Source organism: Zeus faber, assembly GCF_960531495.2.
Source record: "Zeus faber genome assembly, chromosome: 7".
Taxonomy (NCBI): domain Eukaryota; kingdom Metazoa; phylum Chordata; class Actinopteri; order Zeiformes; family Zeidae; genus Zeus; species Zeus faber.
In genome coordinates this window covers 986311-1006891 of record NC_137203.1, presented here as the reverse complement: position 1 = coordinate 1006891, position 20581 = coordinate 986311, and the positions used below count along the sequence as shown (strand labels likewise).

General features: G+C 48.0%; 1 protein-coding gene across 2 annotated transcripts in view; it reads left to right on the top strand.

Moving 5' to 3' along the window:
• The window catches only part of entr1 (endosome associated trafficking regulator 1), a 4747-nt gene extending 4280 nt beyond the window's left edge, over positions 1–467 (top strand). For both annotated transcript variants that reach the window (XM_080004430.1, XM_080004429.1), the window contains exon 10: positions 1–467. This exon is cut by the window's left edge and continues 62 nt beyond it. In XM_080004430.1, the coding sequence (XP_079860556.1) occupies positions 1–38 (38 nt within the window). In that variant the 3' untranslated portion in view covers positions 39–467.
• The last annotated feature ends 20114 nt before the right edge of the window (positions 468–20581 follow it).

Sequence of the window (20581 nt, the reverse complement as noted above, 5' to 3'; positions counted from 1 at the left end):
GGTTTTCATGTGATCTGGGATCGGCTGCTCAGGTCTGAGGTTCTGCATTTCCCACAATGCACCTCATCAGCACATTGTTCCGGAACCTCAAGCGTGTGTGAGCTGTGGTGCCGTGTTACGTTGTCATGATGTCATGAAGGAGTCACGTGTTTCATGGTGGAGGAGGAGGCAGTGCCTTTTGGGGACAGGAAGTTGTAGAAGCAGGAAGTGACAGTGTTGGGGGCGGGGCTCAAGAATGACACTCGCTCAAATGTTGAAAGTGTTTTATTCAGGCGTCATGGTGTGTGTGTCAGTGTGTGTGTAGCTGCAGCAGGGTGTGTGTACTTTCCTCCCACTGTTGCCTTTCTCGCTGTAGCTGTGTTGACGCTGTGTTTCTGAGTGACGCACAACGCTGCAACACACACCTGCAGAGCTGCAGGTAGCGCTACACACACACACAGTCAAACAATACCATCAATAAATCCTATTGATCCAAAAAATCTCAAGTCTCTGCTCAGTAAATGTGTAATGTGTTGTCATGGTTACCTGCAAACATTCCTGTTTGTGTTGGAAAACCTCACTTCGAGCTGCACTGAGTGAGGGGGCTGTTGCCGTGGTTACAGGAGAGACCACGTTGGCTGTAGGGACAGGAATCAACGGTTGCCATGGTTACAGCCTATGACATATTGAACTCCGATTTATCGCTCCAAACAACATGGCCGACACACCGTGGTCCCGTGTGCAAAGGTCAAAGCTTTTGACTTTCAGGAGACTTTGCTGACCCTGGAAGTGATGTCGTTGGGCTTTGTAACTTCCTGTACAGCTGAATGACGTCATAAGATTTAAAGTTTTGAGGTCAATAGTTACCTGTGGTGGTGACCTGTCTCACTCTCTGCAGCGGGTGGATGTGAGACAGCAACCTGTCTGTCAGAAACGAGAGGGACAACACAAAGTGTTGCTCCCTGGAAAGGATGTTTTATTTCTATTCTTCCATTTGCTTTGGGAATGTCAACGTACGTCTCCCCTTGTTAATAAAGCTTTGTATTGAATTGAGAGGGAGGGTCACATGACTAGTGATGTTGGGGTCTAACCTGCACTTCCTGAAACGTCCTGGTGATGTGACCGCAGAGCGCAGCGCGGCGTTCTTCCTCTCTGACCTTCAGGGCGTTGAGCTCTTCTTCACAGCAAGGGTGAGAGAGACGCACACCGAGCTACACACACACACACACACACACACACACACACATACACACACACACACACACACACACACACACACACACACACACACCACACAGTACTGTCAGACTGAGGGTTCAGTATTACAGTTATCATCAGTACCTTGCTCTGACTGGTGGACTTCAGAACGTCCTCCATCTTGGTTTTGAAAAGCTCCGCCTCCTCCAAAAGCTCCACCTCCTGCCATCGCCCATGGTTACCAAAGAGACAATCCAAAGTACTTTTGAGATGTTGTTTTGTAACCTGAACCGGTACAACCCACTAAGAACCAATCAATGGCCTCCCTACACGAGGGGCGGGTCCACCAGGTGGCGCTACCAACCATTCCAGAAAAGATTGGTGTGAAAAGATACGTTTCACACCCGCCTCCCTGGAGGAACCACGCCCGCCTCCCTGTAGGAACCACGCCCGCCTCCCTGTGGGAACCACGCCCGCCTCCCTGTAGGAACCACGCCCGCCTCCCTGTAGGAACCACGCCCGCCTCCCTGTGGGAACCACACCCGTCTCCCTGTAGGAACCACGCCGCCTCCCTGTGGGAACCACACCCGCCTCCCTGGGGGAACCACACCCGCTTCACTGTAGGAACCACACCCGTCTCCCTGTAGGAACCACGCCGCCTCCCTGTGGGAACCACACCCGCCTCCCTGGGGGAACCACACCCGCTTCACTGTAGGAACCACGCCCGCCTCCCTGTAGGAACCACGCCCGCCTCCCTGTGGGAGCCACACCCGTCTCCCTGTAGGAACCACGCCGCCTCCCTGTGGGAACCACACCCGCCTCCCTGTAGGAACCACGCCGCCTCCCTGTGGGAACCACACCCGCCTCCCTGTAGGAACCACACCGCCTCCCCGTGGGAACCACGCCCGCCTCCCTGTGGGAACCACACCCGCCTCCCCGTAGGAACCACACCCGCCTCCCTGTGGGAGCCACACCCGTCTCCCTGTAGGAACCACACCCGCCTCCCTGTAGGAACCACGCCGCCTCCCCGTGGGAACCACGCCCGCCTCCCTGTGGGAACCACACCCGCCTCCCCGTAGGAATCACGCCCGCCTCCCTGTGGGAACCACACCCGTCTCCCTGTAGGAACCACGCCGCCTCCCTGTGGGAACCACACCCGCCTCCCTGTAGGAACCACGCCGCCTCCCTGTGGGAACCACGCCCGCCTTCCTGTCGTCCACAGAGTATGACCTCACGGTGTCTTGTGGCAGGAAGTTCCTACAGGCTGCTCCATGTTGCTGTGCTACCTAGCATTAGCATCTCAGTCACTTTCAGTGCGTATATCTATTATTTTGTACTTATTAATATCACACACGGCCTGATCCTGGCGCTGTGTTCTGCACTTCATTCAACTGAGTCCAACTGAACATGGAGCTTCCTGCTGCACACTTCCTGTTTCTGCTTCATCCATTGATAACTGCATAAAACAGCTGTTCTGTAGAAGGACAATGTTCACCGTACACACACACACACACACGGTACCAAGTGTCACCGTAAGGGGCGCTATAGCAACAGGAGGCAGTGAGCCAAACATCTCTGATATCGCTTCTTTTTAATATATAATATTTATCATAGAATACATAATATATAGAATATTTATATAGAATATATATTGTATTTTTCTGCCTGGTGGTGGTGTATTACCTCCACATCTACTGCCCCCAGGTGGACTGGGTGTATTATTAGTTTGTACCGGCCCTTGTGTTATTGTTCAGATACTCCATTACCTGCTTCCATGGATCTTTACTGAAGCAGTATTTACTACACTAGTATTTACTGTACCAGTATTTACCGAACCAGTATTTACTGTACCAGTATTAACTATACTAGTATTTACTGTACCAGTATTTACTGAACCAGAATTAACTATAATAGCATTTACTGTACTAGTATTTACTGTACTTGTATTTAATGATGAATAGTACCTATTCTACTCTTACCTGTTTGCAGTCAAATGTTGTGAACGAGATGCTACGGCGAAGGATCCCTGCAGGGGGCGCTGTGAGTCCTAAACAGAAAGCAAACAGAGTAAGTAGACAGGAAGTGACCGACCAGGAAACAGAAAACAACCTACCAGTTAATAGGGAGTGACATGCCAGGAAATGGGAAATGACCTACCAGGAAGCATTCCAAGTAACAGCATTGTGTCTTCAGTTCTTCATTGAGGGAAGACAGACAAGAAAACACTGAATCCTGAGACACCTACAGAGAGACAGACAAGCAGACAAGAGAGACAGACAGGTCATCATATAAATACTTACACAGTAAATTTGTGGTACATATTGTAGTACTACTGCAGTAGTAGTGTGGTAATACTGTAGCAGTACTGTAGTTGTATTGTGGTAGTATTGTAGTAGTACTGTACTAGTATTGTCATCATACTGAAGTAGAATTGTAGTACTGTAGTAGTATCATAGTAGTATTGTAGTACCTGTGGTACTACAATACTACTATGATACTACTACAGTACTACAATCAGTACTACTCTCTGTGAGCTTCTTCAGTTTGTTCAATCTGCTGCTGATCAAAGTTTTCTGATGGTTACTGGCAGCAGCCTGGTGGAAAGTACACACTGAGTACAGGCTGAGTACACACTGAGTACACTCTGGATACATGCTGCATAACATCATATGTACACACAAAGACAGGAGGACAGACTGACAGGCAGGCAGAGAGACAGACAGGCAGAGAAACAGGTAGACAGGTAGACAGACAGGTACCTCTGTCCTCATCTGAAGCTGAATGCTCCTCAAATGTTTCTCTGTTTCCTCCTGAAACTTATTCTCCTCCATCAGAGAAACAAGGTTCTGCTGGAGATCAGAGACCTCCTCACCCACCTGGAGGAGGAGAGGAGGAGGAGGAGGAGGGGAGAGGAGAGGGGAGAGGAGAGGAGAGAGGAGGGGAGAGGAGAGGAGGGGAGAGGAGAGAGGAGGAGAGAGGAGAGGGAGGAGAGGAGAGGGAGGAGAGAGGAGAGGAGAGGGAGGAGAGGAGGGGAGAGGAGAGAGGAGAGGAGAGGAGGGGAGAGGAGAGGGAGGAGAGGAGGGGAGAGGAGAGGAGAGGAGGGGAGAGGAGAGGGAGGAGAGAGGAGGAGAGGAGAGGGAGGAGAGGAGAGGGAGGAGAGAGGAGAGGAGAGGGAGGAGAGGAGGGGAGAGGAGAGAGGAGAGGAGGGGAGAGGAGAGGGAGGAGAGAGGAGGAGAGGAGGAGAGAGGAGAGGGAGGAGAGGAGAGGGAGGAGAGAGGAGAGGAGAGGGAGGAGAGAGGAGGAGAGGAGGGAGGAGAGGAGGGGAGAGGAGAGGAGAGAGGAGGAGAGGAGAGAGAGGAGGGGAGAGGAGAGGAGAGAGGAGGAGAGGAGAGGGAGGAGAGAGGAGAGGAAGAGGAGAGGAGGGGAGGAGAGGAGGAGGGGAGAGGAGGAGGGGAGAGAGGAGAGGAGAGGGAGGGGAGAGGAGGAGAGGGAGGAGAGGAGAGAGGAGGAGAGGAGAGGGAGAGGAAAGGAGGGGAGAGGAGGAGAGAGGAGGAGAGGAGACGAGAGGGAGAGGAAAGGAGAGAAGAGGGAGAGGAAAGGAGGGGAGAGGAGGAGAGGGAGGAGAGGAGAGGAAAGGAGGGGAGAGGAAAGGAGAGGACGAGAGAAGGGGGGTTTGTATATTTGGGTGCAGTTGAAGCAGCTACACCTGTCTTGGGTCTGGATAATCGTCCCAGGATCAGGGTGGCTGTACACCTGTTGCTCATCGGAGCAATCAAGGAGCAACAGGTAAATCACGCCTCCCCCCCCCCCACACACACACAGTCTGTCATGACGTGTCTGGGTGTTTACAACATGTCTGCCTGTGTCTGTGGGAGGGACCTGGAAACAGCACTAGGTGGGTGTGGCCACAGATCAGCCACAACATTTAAACATTAATACTGCGTGGAGGCATGGACTCCACCAGACTCTGAAGGTGTCCTGTGGTATCTGGCACCAAGACGTGAGCAGCAGATCCTTTAAGTCCTGGGAGTTGGAGGTGGGGCCCCCATGGATCGGGCTTGTTGTTCCAGCACATCCCTCAGATGCTCCGTCGGATCAGACCCTAACCCCACCCATCCACATGATGTAGAAGAAAAGGTGATTCATCACACCTCCACCTTCTTCCATTGCTCCATGGTCCAGTTGTGATGCTCACGTGTCCATTGTAGGTGCTTTCAGGGGTGGACAGGAGTCAACATGGACACTGTGAGCTCCCATACGCAGCAAGCTGCCATGCACTGCGTGTTCTACACCTTTCTATCACAGCAACATCCACTGTTTCAACACTTTGTGCTGCAGTAGTTCTTCTGTGGCATCGAACCAGACGGACTAGACTTCACTCCCCACGTACGTCAATGAGCCTTGGGCCCCATGACCCTGTGGCCGGTTCACAGTCGTCCTTCCTTGGACACTTTTGGTAGTAACCACTGCAGAGAGGGAACAGCCACAAGACCTGTGCTTGTGGAGATGCTCTGACCCAGTCGTCCAGCATCACAATGTGCTCCTTGTCAAAGTGGCTCAGATCCTTACCACGCCCATTTTTATACTTCAACAACTCACTCTTCACTTGCTGCCTCATATATATATCATATATAACACTATGTATATAATAATCATATATAACCGTATATATATAATAATATATAACAGTATATAATAATAATATATAACAGTATATATAATAATATATACCTGTATATATATAATAATATATAACAGTATATATAATAATAATAATATATAACAGTATATATAATAATAATAATATATAACAGTATATATATAATAATATATAACAGTATATAATAATAATATATAACAGTATATAATAATAATATATAACAGTATTTATATAATAATAATAATAATAATATATAACAGTATATATATAATAATCTATCATTTATACATCATATATATATATAGTATTATATATATATCAAACATAACATATATATATATACTATATATATATATAAATATATAGTATATTCTATTTTATATAATATATGATATATATAATATGTATATTATGTATTTTCTATATTATGTATATTAAATATATATTATGTATATTATATTATATATTACTACATATATTATGGATGTTATGAATGTTATTTAGTATACTGTATAATATATTTGAAGGAGAACATTAATTCAGTATTGAACTCACTAATACTCACACGGAGTAAAGCTGAAGGCTTTGCAGTAATAATACTTTCAGTATTGATACTTTCCGTATAAGTACTTGCAGTATAAGTGCTTGCAGTACAAGTGCTCGTACCTGCTCCAGAGCCTCCAGGTCGGACTGGACCTTGTCCTCCATCTGCTCCACGCTCCTCAGCACCTCCTGCAGCTTCAGAAGCAACACCTGTGCCTCCTGGTGGCTGAAGGTACCTCCATCACTCAGCAACCTGGAGGAGGAGGAGGAGGAGGAGGAGAGGGGGAGTGAAGAGGAGTAAAGGAGGAGATGAGGAGTAAAGAGGAGGAGGAGTCGTGCAGTACCTGAAGGAGAGGAGCAGCTTGCTGTTGCTCTCCCTGATCTCCAGTCTGTGACGGACAGAGCGCTGGAAGGAGCGCAGCGAGCACCGCACCTGATCCAGACCCTCCTGAAGGGAGGAGCAAAGCCCCTGCAGACTGAGAGAGGTGTGGTTAGAGTTCCCCATGGTTGTAGTTCTGGTTAGTTATAGTTAGTTATAGCTAGATATAGTTATGGTTAGTTATAGTTATGGTTAGTTATGTTAGTTATAGTTATGATAGTTATGGTTAGTTATAGTTATGGTTAGTTGTTTTTATGGTTAGTTATGTTAGTTATAGTTATGGTTAGTGATAGTTATGGTTAGTTATGTTAGATACAGTTATAATTAGGTATGGTTGGTTATAGTTATGGTTAGTTATAGTTAGTTATAATAAGATGTAGTAATGTTAGTTATAGTTATGGTAAGTTATAGTTATAGTTAGATATACTTCTGTTAGTTATAGTCAGATAAAGTTATTAGTTAGTTATAGTTATGGTTAATTATAGTTAGTTAAAGTTATGGTTTGTTATAGTTACGGTTAGTTAGAGCTAGGTATAGTTATGTTAGTTATAGTTATGGTTAGTTATAGTAAGTTATACTTAGGGTTAGTTATAGTTATTTATAGTTATGGTTAGTTATAGTTAGTTATAGTTATGGTTAGTTATAGTTATGATTACTTATAGTTATGGTTAGTTATAGTAAGTTATAGTTATTGTTAGTTATAGTTAGTTATAGTTATGGTTAGTTATAGTAAGTTATAGTTATGGTTAGTTATAGTTAGTTATAGTTATGATTAGTTATAGTTAGATACAGTTATGTTAGTTATAGTTTTGGTTAGCTATAGTTAGATATAGTTATGTTAATAATAGTTATGGTTAGTTATAATTAGTTATAGTCATGTTAGTTATAGTTTTGGTTCGTGATAGTTATTGTAAGTTATAGTTATTGTTAGTTATAGCTAGTTATAGTTAGATATAGTTATAGTTAGTTATAGTCAGTTATGGTTAGTTATAGTTAGATATAGTCATGTTAGTTATAGTTAGTTATAGTTAGATACAGTTATGTTAGTTATAGTTATGGTTAGTTATAGTTAGTTATAGTTATGGTTAGTTATTGTTATGGTTGGTTATAGTTAGTTATCATTATGGTTATTTATAACTAGATTGTTATGGTTAATTATAGTTAGTTATAGTTATGGTTAGTTATAATTAAAGTTAGTGATAGTTAGGGTTAGTTATAGTAAGTTATAATTATGGTTTGTTACAATTATAGTTAGTTATAGTTATGGTTAATTATAGTTAGTTATAATTATGGTTCATTATAATTATAGTTAGTGGTAGTTATCGTTAGTTATAGTTAGAGATGGGAGACTGTCCTAATCAATTATAATTAATCAGTTTTTGTTTTAAGTTTGTTTTATTTGCTTTGATTGTTTAAGTGTTGCACATTGTTTGATTGATCATTATGGGATGGAATTTAACTAGTTTAATACTAGTTCATTTAGTACTAGTTGAACTAGTTTAGTATTAGTTTAGTACTAGTTTAACTACTTAATCTAACGACCACTCTCACCTGTCTGAACTGCGTTCTCGCAGGAAGTGGTCCTCGGTCTTGGTTGCTCTGAACAGGAAGTGCTTCTTGCTTCCATTGAACGTCGTCCTCAGCCGCTGCGCGTCTGAACGACAGGAAGTGAGAAGCTGCAGCGCTGCGACGCCGCAACCTGTAGGTGGTGCTGCAGCGCAGCTGCACATACACACGCATACAGTCCAGTGAGGTGTGTGTACGTTTCTGTCTATCTGTAAGCGGTGTGTGTGTGTGTGTGTGTGTGTGTGTGTGTGTACCTGTGTGCAGGGTGTGTACTTCCTCCAGGTGTGCTTTTCTCTTTGTGTGAAGCTGCACACTTCCTGTTGTGGATCCAGCGCCTCCTGCATCCCTGTTACTACGGCAACGCTGGAGCGCACAGTGTTACAGAGATGCTGCTGCAGGTGCTCAAAAGCACACACACGCACCCTACACACACAGTAACACACACACACACACACACATTAACACACACACACACAGAGTAACACACACACAGCGACACACACATATTAACACATGCACACAGAGTAACACACACACACAGTAACACACACACACAGTAACACACACACAGCGACACACACATATGAACACATGCACACAGAGTAACACGCACACACACAGTAACACACACAGTAACACACACACAGTAACACACACACAGCGACACACACATATTAACACATGCACACAGAGTAACACACACACACAGTAACACACACACACAGTAACACACACACAGCGACACACACATATTAACACATGCACACAGAGTAACACACACACACACACACAGTAACACACACAGTAACACACACACAGTAACACACACACAGCGACACACATATTAACACATGCAAACAGAGTAACACACACACAGTAAAAAACACACAGCGACACACACATTTACACATGCACACACAGTAACACACACAGTAACACACACACACAGAATAACACACACACAGTTACACACACATAGTAACACACACACACAGTAACACATATAGTAACACACACATAGTAACACACACACAGAAACACACACACACAGAGTAACATACACACAGAGCAACATACACACTGAGTAACACACACACAAAGTAACACACACACAGAGTAACATACACACTGGGCAACATACACACTGAGTAACACACACACAGAGTAACACACACACAGAGTAACATACACACTGGGCAACATACACACTGAGTAACACACACACAGAGTAACACACACACACAGAGTAACACACACAGTAACACACACACAGAGTAACACACACAGTAACACACACACACAGAGTAACACACACACAGAGTAACACACACACACAGTAACACACACAGTAACACACACACAGAGTAACACACACAGTAACACACACACACACAGTAACACACACACACACAGTAACACACACACAGAGTAACATACACACAGTAACACACACACAGCGACACACACATATTAACACATGCACACAGAGTAACACACACACAGTAACAAACACACAGCGACACACACATTAACACATGCACACAGAGTAACACACACACAGTAACAAACACACAGCGACACACACATATTATCACATGCACACAGAGTAACACACACACAGTAACAAACACACAGCGACACACACATGTTAACACATGCACACAGAGTAACACACACACAGTAACACACACAAAGCAACACACACATATTAACACATGCACACAGAGTAACACACACACAGTAACACACACAAAGCGACACACACATATTAACACATGCACACAGAGTAACACACACACAGTAACACACACACAGCGACACACACATATTAACACATGCACACAGAGTAACACACACACAGTAACAAACACACAGCGACACACACATATTAACACATGCACACAGAGTAACACACACACAGAGTAACACACACAGTAACACACACACAGAGTAACACACACAGTAACACACACACACACACACACACAGTAACACACACACACACAGTAACACACACAGTAACACACACACAGAGTAACATACACACAGTAACACACACAGCGACACACACATATTAACACATGCACACAGAGTAACACACACACAGTAACAAACACACAGCGACACACACATTAACACATGCACACAGAGTAACACACACACAGTAACACACAGAATAACACACACACACAGTAACACACACAGAGTAACACACACAGTAACACACACAGAGTAACATACACACAGAGTAACACACACACAGAGTAACACACACACACAGACTAACACACACACAGAGTAACACACACAGTAACACACACACAGAGTTACACACAGTAACACACACACACACACAGTAACACACACACAGTAACACACACAGTAACACACAGAGTAACACACACACTGGGTAACACACAGTAACACACACAATAACACACACACACACACACACAGTAACACACACACACACACAGTAACACACACAGTAACACACACAGAAAGTCAGGTCTGAGCTTCCTGTCAGGACGTGTTTCTAACTTCCTGTTTTCTTACTGTGTTCATGATGAACTTTGACCTTAGAACATGGTTACTAGCATACAACATATTCTTTGTTATGGAACCCATGGTTCATGTGTGTGTGTGTGTGTGTGTGTGTGTGTGACCTGCTCAGTGTGTGTGTGAGCAGCTCCACAGGAAGTAGGGCAAGGTGGGCGTGGCTGTCCAGATGGTCAGGGGCAGAGAGGCTAAAGGCGGGGCCAGAGTAAGCCCCGTCCCCATGTGAGGAAACGCTCACTGTGGAGCTGAAGTCACAAAGTGCAGTGAGACTGGACTCCGCCTGGAGAGAGATAGGGAGAAAGACAGAGGGACAGACAGGCAGGTAAGGAGAGAAAGAGATGGACAGGTAGGGAGAAAGACAAATAGGTTGGGAGAGAGACAGTCAGGTAGGGAGAGAGACAGACAGGCAGGGAGAGAGAGAGACACATATCAGGCCGTTTGCTTTGTCCCAATCACAGTGATTTCATACTTTTGTTTTGAATGTTCCACTGTGGCTTTACCAGAGTGCGTTGTGGGTAATGCAGGAGCCCTGTTTGCACATGGATAGAGGAGGTTCAGAGGAGGAGGTGCAGAGGAGGAGGTGCAGAGTCGGAGGTTCAGAGGAGCGAGGCAACACACTGGTTGCATGTTATTCTAAAAGTGCACTTCCTGTCGCCCTGCCTCAGGGTGTCCACCACTGGGATCATCGCCGGCTTCCAGCACCAGTTTCCAGCACCGGGGTTCACCACTGGGTTCCAGCACCGCGTTCCAGCACTGAGTTACAGTACTGGGGTCCACCACTGGGTTCCAGCACCGGGTTCCAGCACCGGGTTCCAGCACCGGGTTCCAGCACTGGGTTACAGCACCGGGTTCCAGCACCGGGTTCCAGCACTGGGTTCCAGCACTGGGTTCCAGCACAGGGCTCCACCACCGGGCTCCACCACCGGGTTCCAGCACCAGGGTTTACGACTGGGTGACACCACCAGGTTCCAGCACCGGGGTCCACCACTGGGGTCCAGCACCGCGTTCCAGCACTGAGTTACAGTACTGGGGTCCACCACTGGGTTCCAGCACCGGGTTCCAGCACCGGGTTCCAGCACCGGGTTCCAGCACTGGGTTCCAGCACTGGGTTACAGCACCGGGTTCCAGCACCGGGTTCCAGCACTGGGTTCCAGCACTGGGTTCCAGCACAGGGCTCCACCACCGGGCTCCACCACCGGGTTCCAGCCCTGGGTTACACCACTGGGGTCATCACCGGGTTACAGAACCGGGTTCCAGCCCCGGGGTCCACCACTGGGTTTCACCAACGGGTTACAGTACTGGGGTCCACCACTGGGTTACAGCACCGGGTTCCAGCACTGGGTTCCAGCACTGGGTTCCAGCACAGGGCTCCACCACCGGGCTCCACCACCGGGTTCCAGCACCAGGGTTTACGACTGGGTGACACCACCAGGTTCCAGCACCGGGGTCCACCACTGGGGTCCACCACCGGGTTCCACCACCGGGTTCCAGCCCTGGGTTACACCACTGGGGTCATCACCGGGTTACAGAACCGGGTTCCAGCCCCGGGGTCCACCACTGGGTTTCACCAACGGGTTACAGTACTGGGGTCCACCACTGGGTTACAGCACCGGGTTCCAGCACTGGGTTCCAGCACCGGGGTCAGCACCGGGTTCCAGCACTGGGTTCCAGCACCGGGGTCCAGTAGCGGATTTGGTTGGTGTTTTGTTCTATCCAACCCTGCCACCGCCGTGAGGTGGAAGTAGTTTGAAACATTTAGGAATAATTGCTTAAATATTACAGCAGGTGTGTAATAATTTGTTTTTATTTCTCCTGTCCTGTCCAATCCACAAGTCGGGTTGATATCAACTTTGTTTTAAAAACATGTCTTATTAACAATGACATGGAGACTACACTACCCATAACCCTCACAGATACAGGGTACACAGATATTTATATTCAGTTAAATTGCATCTATGAATGAAGTTCATTCTAAGGGTTTGACCCTGTATCCATGTTCTCACCCAACCTGGACTTTAATAAACCTTTCAGAGAAAAAGAGGAACCAGTTTCCTGCCTTGATTTGGTGATCGAACGCAATTAAGCCTGCATTTAAACTTCCCTCCTCCCACCTCCGCCCGGCAACCAGCTTCCAGCACCAGGTTCCATCCTCATGACTCAACGCTGCAAGGGGGAGAGCGCCATAAGTTCTGGACCCGGTTGGACTAGAACGATCCAGTCTGATCCGGTCTGAGCTGCTCTGTTGCTACGGCGTCGCTATGAGAACAACATACGACTATCAGCTGTTTGTCTGTCACGCTAGCTAGCTAATGCTAATGCAGCGCCCCCCCGCAGGCTGAGCAGGAAACCGGCAGCAGAAGCGAATCGGACCTGACCCCCTGTGTGGAGCGTGGTGGTTCAGTCCAATACTTAACCACTATGACTGTGACATCACTTCCGCCTGGACAGCCAGAACCCTACCCTGGTACCTCAGCGAGCGGCCCGTCCAGGTCCTGGTCCCGGTCCTGGTCCCAGTCCCGGTCCTGCGAGCTGATTGGACGGTTCTGCAGCCGACTGGACAGTCCAATGAGATCTGAGCAACCAGAGACGGGTCAGAACTCTGCACCAATGTTCACAACAACGTTCACAATCGGCAGAAATATAGAAATCTGAGGAATCACAGGATTAGAACAAAGTACCGAAAATAAAAGCCAACAGACAGACAGAGAGACAGACAGGTAAACAGATGGACAGATCAACAGACAGGCAGGTCAACAGACAGAAAGACAGGTCGACAGACAGACGGGTCAACAGCCAGAGCAGCAGACAGACAAGTCTACAGACAGACCGGTCAACAGACAGACAGGTCAAAAGACAGACACACAGGTCAACAGAAAGACAAGTCAACAGAAAGACAGGTCAACAGACAGACAGACAGACAGGTCAACAGACAGACTCGTCGGAGACCTCGTCCATCTCCACGTCCTCCGCTAAATGGGCCACGTGAGCTGAACTAGAATGGAGAAGTAAGACGTCTCCTTCCCCCCACTAGTCTGGGGGTCCACCTTGGGCAAGTGATAGTACCACCTTAGCCCCCGTGCCTTGGTTTACAGGCCGGGCAAGATCATGCCATAGGCAGGTGGGGCTCATAGCCTTGGATGGCAACCCACCTAGGAGAAGGTCACTCTGAACTAAAACCAGGACTGCGAGGAGTTGCGCCCCACAGGCCTTAATCAGCATGGTAAAGCCTACCATGGAGTACAAAGTCATCCCAAACCCTATACTTCCAGCGGCGGGAGTCCGCAGGAGCATCGCAGCGGACGGTGGTGCTGGTCCTCATCCCGGAGGACAGCATGACGACAGGACCTCAAACCCTGGGAATGTCCCAGGGAGGGTCCTGTCCGATCACAGCACCCCGTCCAATGCACTCATGCGTTGCAGGAGGCCATTTATAATGGGGACCTTCAACGCATGCACAGTCAGAGAAGACGGGAGGTTGGAGGAACTCTCACACTGTGTGGAGAGCAGAGGAGTGGAGATCCTGGGAGTCCAGGAGCACAGAAGGGTGCATGCCGAAATCGACATCAAATACAGCAGGGTTGACAGTTACACCTTCGTCACCTCCTCAGCGTGGCGAAACGAAGCCCAGGCAGCAACCGGAGGTGTAGGGCTGCTGTTGAGCCCCCGGGCACGCAAGGCGCTCCGGAGAGAGTCCACCGTTAACTCACTTCAGGAACCTCCTTGGCACACACCAGGCAGTGGAAGGTGCTGAGCAGGAAATACCTGCAGTCCTGGGGGATCTCAACATCAATGACCCTTTTACATCGCGGGAATTAGCCAAGGTCAAAGCCTCCCCGAGGCAGGGGAAAGCAGCTGGACCTGACGGCATCCCCCCAGAGGTTATCAAGAACTGAAATCTCGATGACGTCATCTTGGAGGTCTGCAACCAGGCTCTAATGGAAAATGTCATGCCGGAAATATGGTCACTCTCACACATCATCCCGGTACCAAAATCTGGAGATCTCTCAAGACCTGACAATTACCGTGGTATCAGCCTGACCTGTATCATTGCAAAAATGTTCAACCACATGATACTAAACAGGATACGGAGTGCTATCGACCCTCACCTCAGGGAAAACCAAAATGGGTTCCAGGAGGGTAGAACCACCTTAGCCCAGATCCTTGCGTTAAGGAGGATCATTGAAGAGGTAAAGAGGAACAACCTGGCTGCGGTGATGTGTTTCATCGACTTCAAGAAAGCCTTCGACACCATCCACAGAGGAATGATGTTGAGAATACTCAAGGCCTACGATGTTCCTCCCAACCTACTCCGTGCCATAGGGACCATGTACACGGGAACGAGAGCCCGAGTGACAACGCCGGACGGTAACAGCGAGGAGTTCAACATCCAAACCGGAGTGCTGCAGGGAGACACCCTCACCCCCTTCCTTTTCATTATAGTATTGCACTATGCTCTGAGACAAGCCATCAAAGGAAGGGAGCCGGAGCTCGGCTTCACTATCGCACCCAGAAAGTCCACGAGACACCCAGCAGAAACCCTGACAGACCTGGACTACGCTGATGACATCTGCCTGCTATCTAACAACGTGAAGCAAGCACAGGATCTCCTGACCAGAGTTGAGCTAGAGTGTGCTAAGGTCGGCCTCATGCTAAACGCAAAGAAAACCGAGGTCATGACCTACAACTTCCCCCAGGAACACCCACCCCTAATAACAACAGAAGGCTCAGTGCTAAAAGAGGTCAATGACTTTAAATACCTGGGCGTGTGGGTCGGCTCCACGGAAAAGGACCTTAATGTGAGGAAAGCACTTGCCTGGAGAGCACTTAATGGCATGACCAGTGCGTGGAAATCCAACCTCCCCCGACACATCAAGATCAGCTTCTTCTCTGCCACCGTGGAGTCCGTTTTCCTATACGGCTGCGAGTGCTGGACACTAACAAAGGCCCTACAGAAGTCTCTGGATGGGTGCTACACCAGAATGTTACGTGTGGTACTGAACGTCAACCAGGACGAACACATTACCAACCAACGTCTGTATGGGGCACTACCCAGTGTATCAGAGAAGATAGCAGTAAGGAGGATGAGACTAGCAGGCCATTGCCACCGCCACCGAGAACTCCCGGCCAAAAAGCTTGTACTGTGGGAACCAACACACGGGCATCGATCAAGAGGACGTCACGCATCTACCTCTGTGGACGTGCTAAGGAAAGACGCTGGTGCGGAAAGCACAAAGGAGCTGGCCAGATGTATGATTCAAGATTCAAGATTTTTATTTGTCACATACATATACATACTTTCATACATATATGCAGTGAAATGTAATGGAGTGTTCCCGCGTAGGATTTCCGCCGGCCACTCCGCTCCCACGGATAAAAAGTCCCTAAAGTTGTTCGTTTTGGGAAATATTTATAACCATGAGTGCATTGCGGTCGTATGAGGTAAAAAGGCGTGTTCCCTGACCGGGAATCGAAATGGAGAATAGGGATGACTGGAGATGCCGATGGAAGGCTCGTCTGAGGACGACGTAGAGAGAGTTGTGGTGATGTACATTAAATTGACAGAGGTGACAGACAGACAGATGTTGCAGCTTGAGAAGCCTGATGGCCTGAGGGTAAAATGTGTTGGTGAGGCTGGTTGTCCGTGCCCGGATGCTCCGCTAACGTTCAGCAGACGGCACCAGCCTGAACACTCAACAGCCTGAACAGTCCGTAGCCTGGGTGGCTGTCGTACTTTATGACTTTCCCGAGGCGTTGTGTGTGGAAGATGCCTTGCTCAGATGCGCTCCGCCCTCTGGAGCGCCTGGCGATCGGAGGCGGAGCAGCCGCCGTACCGGGCGGTGATGCGGTCGGTAAGAATGTCCTCGATGGTGCATCGGTAGAAGCTGGTGAGAGTCCTGACAGACATGCTAAACGTCTTGAGTCTCCTCTGGAAGAACAGGCGCTTTTTGGCAGTTTTTATTGCCGTATCCAGTTGCCTGGACCAGGAGAGGTCATCACTGATGAAGATACCGAGGAACTTGAAGCGGGACTCTCCACTTCAGCTCCGTCAACGCTGTCGTTTCCTGTAGTCCATGATCATCTCTTTAGTCTTGCAGATGTTGAGAGGTTGTTATCCTGGCACCATGTTGCCAAGACGCTGAGCTCCTCTCTGTAGGAGGACTAATAGTTGTTGGAGATGAGACCCAGGATGGTGGTGTCGTCCGCAAACTTCAGGATGATGTTGGTGCTGCGCGTGGCCACACAGTCCTGTGTGAACAGGGCGTACAGGAGGGGACTGAGTACGCAGCCCTGCAGGGCTCCAGTGCTCAGGGTCAGTGCAGAGCAGGAGATGTTTCCCATTCTCACCACCCAGGTCTGCCCGTCAGGAAGTCCAGGATTCAGTTACAGAGGGAGGTGTTAAGACCCAGGATCCTGAGCTTGGGAACAAGCTTTGGGGGCACAATTGTGTTGAATACTGAGCTGTAATCTACAAACAGCATCCTCACGTATGTGTTGCTCTTGTCCTTGTGGGAGAGGGTGGTGTGCATTGCCAGGGCGATGGTGTCACCCGTAGATCTGTTCAGGTGATATGCAAATTGAAGGGGGTCCAGGGTGTCAGGTAGAGAGGAGCAGATGTGGGTTCTGACTAGCCGCTCGAAGCACTTCATGATGGTAGAAGTCAGTGCTACGGGACCATAGTCATTCAGGCAGGTGATGGGTTGTTTCTTTGGTACCGGGACAATGGTTAGGGTTAGGGTTTGTTTGAAGCAGGTGGGGACTGGAGACTGGATCAGGGAGAGGTTGAATATGGAGGTGAATACCTCTGCCAGCTGGTCGGCGCATGCTCTGAGGACATGGCCTGGAACGCCATCAGGCCCTGGAGACTTGCGAGGGTTTACTCTTTTAAGAGCTCCCCTCACGTCAGCCGTAGACAGGAACAGAGTGCAGTCATCCTGGTCCTCCGCTAGCCTTGCAGCCGGGATGGTGTCGCTCACCTCAAACCGTGGCTAGAAGGTGTTGAGCTCATCGGGAAGAGAGGCGGCTGGCTGGGCATCACTCCTGTTTCTCCCTTTGTAGTACTGCTAGGAGTACTGCTGGAAGTACTACTAGGAGTACTGCTGGAAGTACTACTGGAAGTACTGCTACTAGTACTGCTGGAAGTACTGCTGTGGTCAAAGTACCCACCTGACGTGGTGTACTTCCTGCTGAGCTGTCCTGTGTCGCAAGGCGTCCAGTTGCTCCACCCACCGGTGGTGGAGCTCCGCCTCCTTCTGCAGATCTCCTTCTGCAGACTACGTAGCGCCTGGTTAATCATCTGGAGGTCGAAAGAAGGGTCAAAGGTCATAGGTCATCACCATAACTTCAGTAGATAACACAGGGTCAGAGGTCATCAACATGGCCTCAGTAGCTAATGCAGCCAAAGGTCAGAGGTCATCACCATAGCTTCAGTAGCTAACAGACTCAAAGGTCAGAGGTCATCACTGTAGCCTCAGTAGCCATCAGCTGATGGAGGTCACCGGAGGCTCTCTCCAGCAGGGGGGAGCACTGCTTCAGCAGGACGCTGGACACTGGATGGTTCGGGGGGTGGAGGCAGGAGGACCAGGATGAGCGTGGGAGCTCCAGGGGAACCTCCGTCAGGTGCTCCACCCAAAGCTTTCTCTGACTCCTCCCCTTTGCACGACACGCCCTCCAGGTCTCTAGAGCAACAAGAGGATTGGTCATGGACCTGACAAGCATCCCAGTGCACAGGAAGTCCACAGGAAGTTCTCTAGTTGTTCTGTTAGTACTCGTACTAGTACTTCAGTACTACTAGTACTACTTCAGTACTCACCTTCAGGTTGCGTTGGGTTTTTTATGTCTTGTCAGGTTCTGGTCCAACTCTTTGATTTGTTTTCTCCTCAAAGCAACTTCCTGTTCGACCTGCAGCCAGCCGGCATGCAGCTCCTACACAAAGGAAACAAAGTACACAATGTAGAGTACACAGAGTACACATTCTACGTATACACATTTTAAATATTCAAATCTTCATAGTCAAATCCTAGTTTTGTCGGAATCCTGAATTCTCTTCAGCATCTTCATAGTTTCCTCTGGTATCATATCCACACAAATGACTACTTGGTACTTCTTAGTACTTGTTGGTACTTGTTGGTACTCGTTAGTACTTGTTAGTACTTATTGGTACTTGTTGGTACTTGTTAGTACTCATTGGTACTTGTTAACCCTTATTGGAACATAGTACTCATTAAAGTACTCAGACGTACTACCTCCAGGTTTGGCCAAACCATCTCAATCTGGCCTCTCTCACTGTCCAACCTGAGCTGTCCCTCTAACGTCCTCATTCTTAATCCTGTCCATCCTTGTCCCTCCCAATGAAAACCTCCACATCCTCAACTCTGCCACCTCCACTTCATCCACCTGCCTTTTAGTCGGTGCCACCGCCTCTAAACCGTACAACATGGCTGCTCTCACTACCGTCCTGTACACCTTCCCCTTCACTCTGGCTTGTTCTCTCTCCCTTGGGGACACTCTCCACCACTACATCCAACTCACTAAAGAATTCTTATTTCTCTTCCATCTCACACCCAACTTGGGGAGCGTACGCACTGACCACATTCATTATCAACCCATCAATGTCCAGCTTCATGCTCATCACTGTCCCACACTCTGGTCACCTCCAAAACACTCTTGACATGTTCTTCCTTCAACACCATCCCTACCCCGTTTCTCCTGCCATCCACTCCATGGTAGAACAGTTTGTACCCGGCTGTGATACTCCTGGCCTTACTCCCCTTCCACCTGGTCTCTTGTACACATAGTACATCTACCTTCCTTCTCTCCATCACGTCAGTCAGCTCTCTCTCTTCACCCTTCATAGTGCCAACGTTCAAAGTTCCTCCTCTCAACTCTACTCTCCTTCCCTTCTTCCTCTCCTGCTGTCTCCGGACACTTCTTCTTCTTCTTCTTCTTCTTCTTGGGCCGACAGCAGCACAGTTTCCGCTGGCTCCCTGTTGGCTAACAGCACCAGTGGCGGTGGTTGTTAACCTGGGCCTCCACTGATCCGATATGGAAATCAGATTTGCTGTCATCATGTTTGATTTCCATGGTTTTTACGCCGGATGTCCTTCCTGACACCACCCTCTATTCATCCGGGCTGGGGACCAGCACTGATGATGCACTGGCTTGTGCAACCCAGTGGTTAGATGACATACATATAATATAATACAATATAAATAACAACAAATACTGGATCCACAGACAGTAAGTATAAATGTATATAAATATATACATTGTGCAATATTTTTGTGCAATGTTTCCAAACTGAGAATAATAACAATAATAACAATAATCATAAGGTAGAGCTCAGGAGGTAGAGCTGGTGGTCTAGTAATGTAAAGGTTGCTGGTTGGATCCCAGGCTCCTCCTGCTAGCATGCTGTAGTGTCCTTGAGCAAGACACTTAACCCCTCATTGCTCCTGATGGCTGCGTCCGTCGGTGTTTGAACAATTGTAAGTCGCTTTGGATAAAAGCGTCTGATCAATGCAATGTAAATGTAAATTAATGTAAATAATAGTAATAATAATAATGATAATAATTATAATTATTATCACTGTACACACACTGTGTACAGTGTATTTTTCCAGTAAAACAAAACAAAACTCAAGCTTCTCTTCTAAAAACATGGCAGAGGATCGATCAGGGAAGGGTTAATGTGTTGTTAG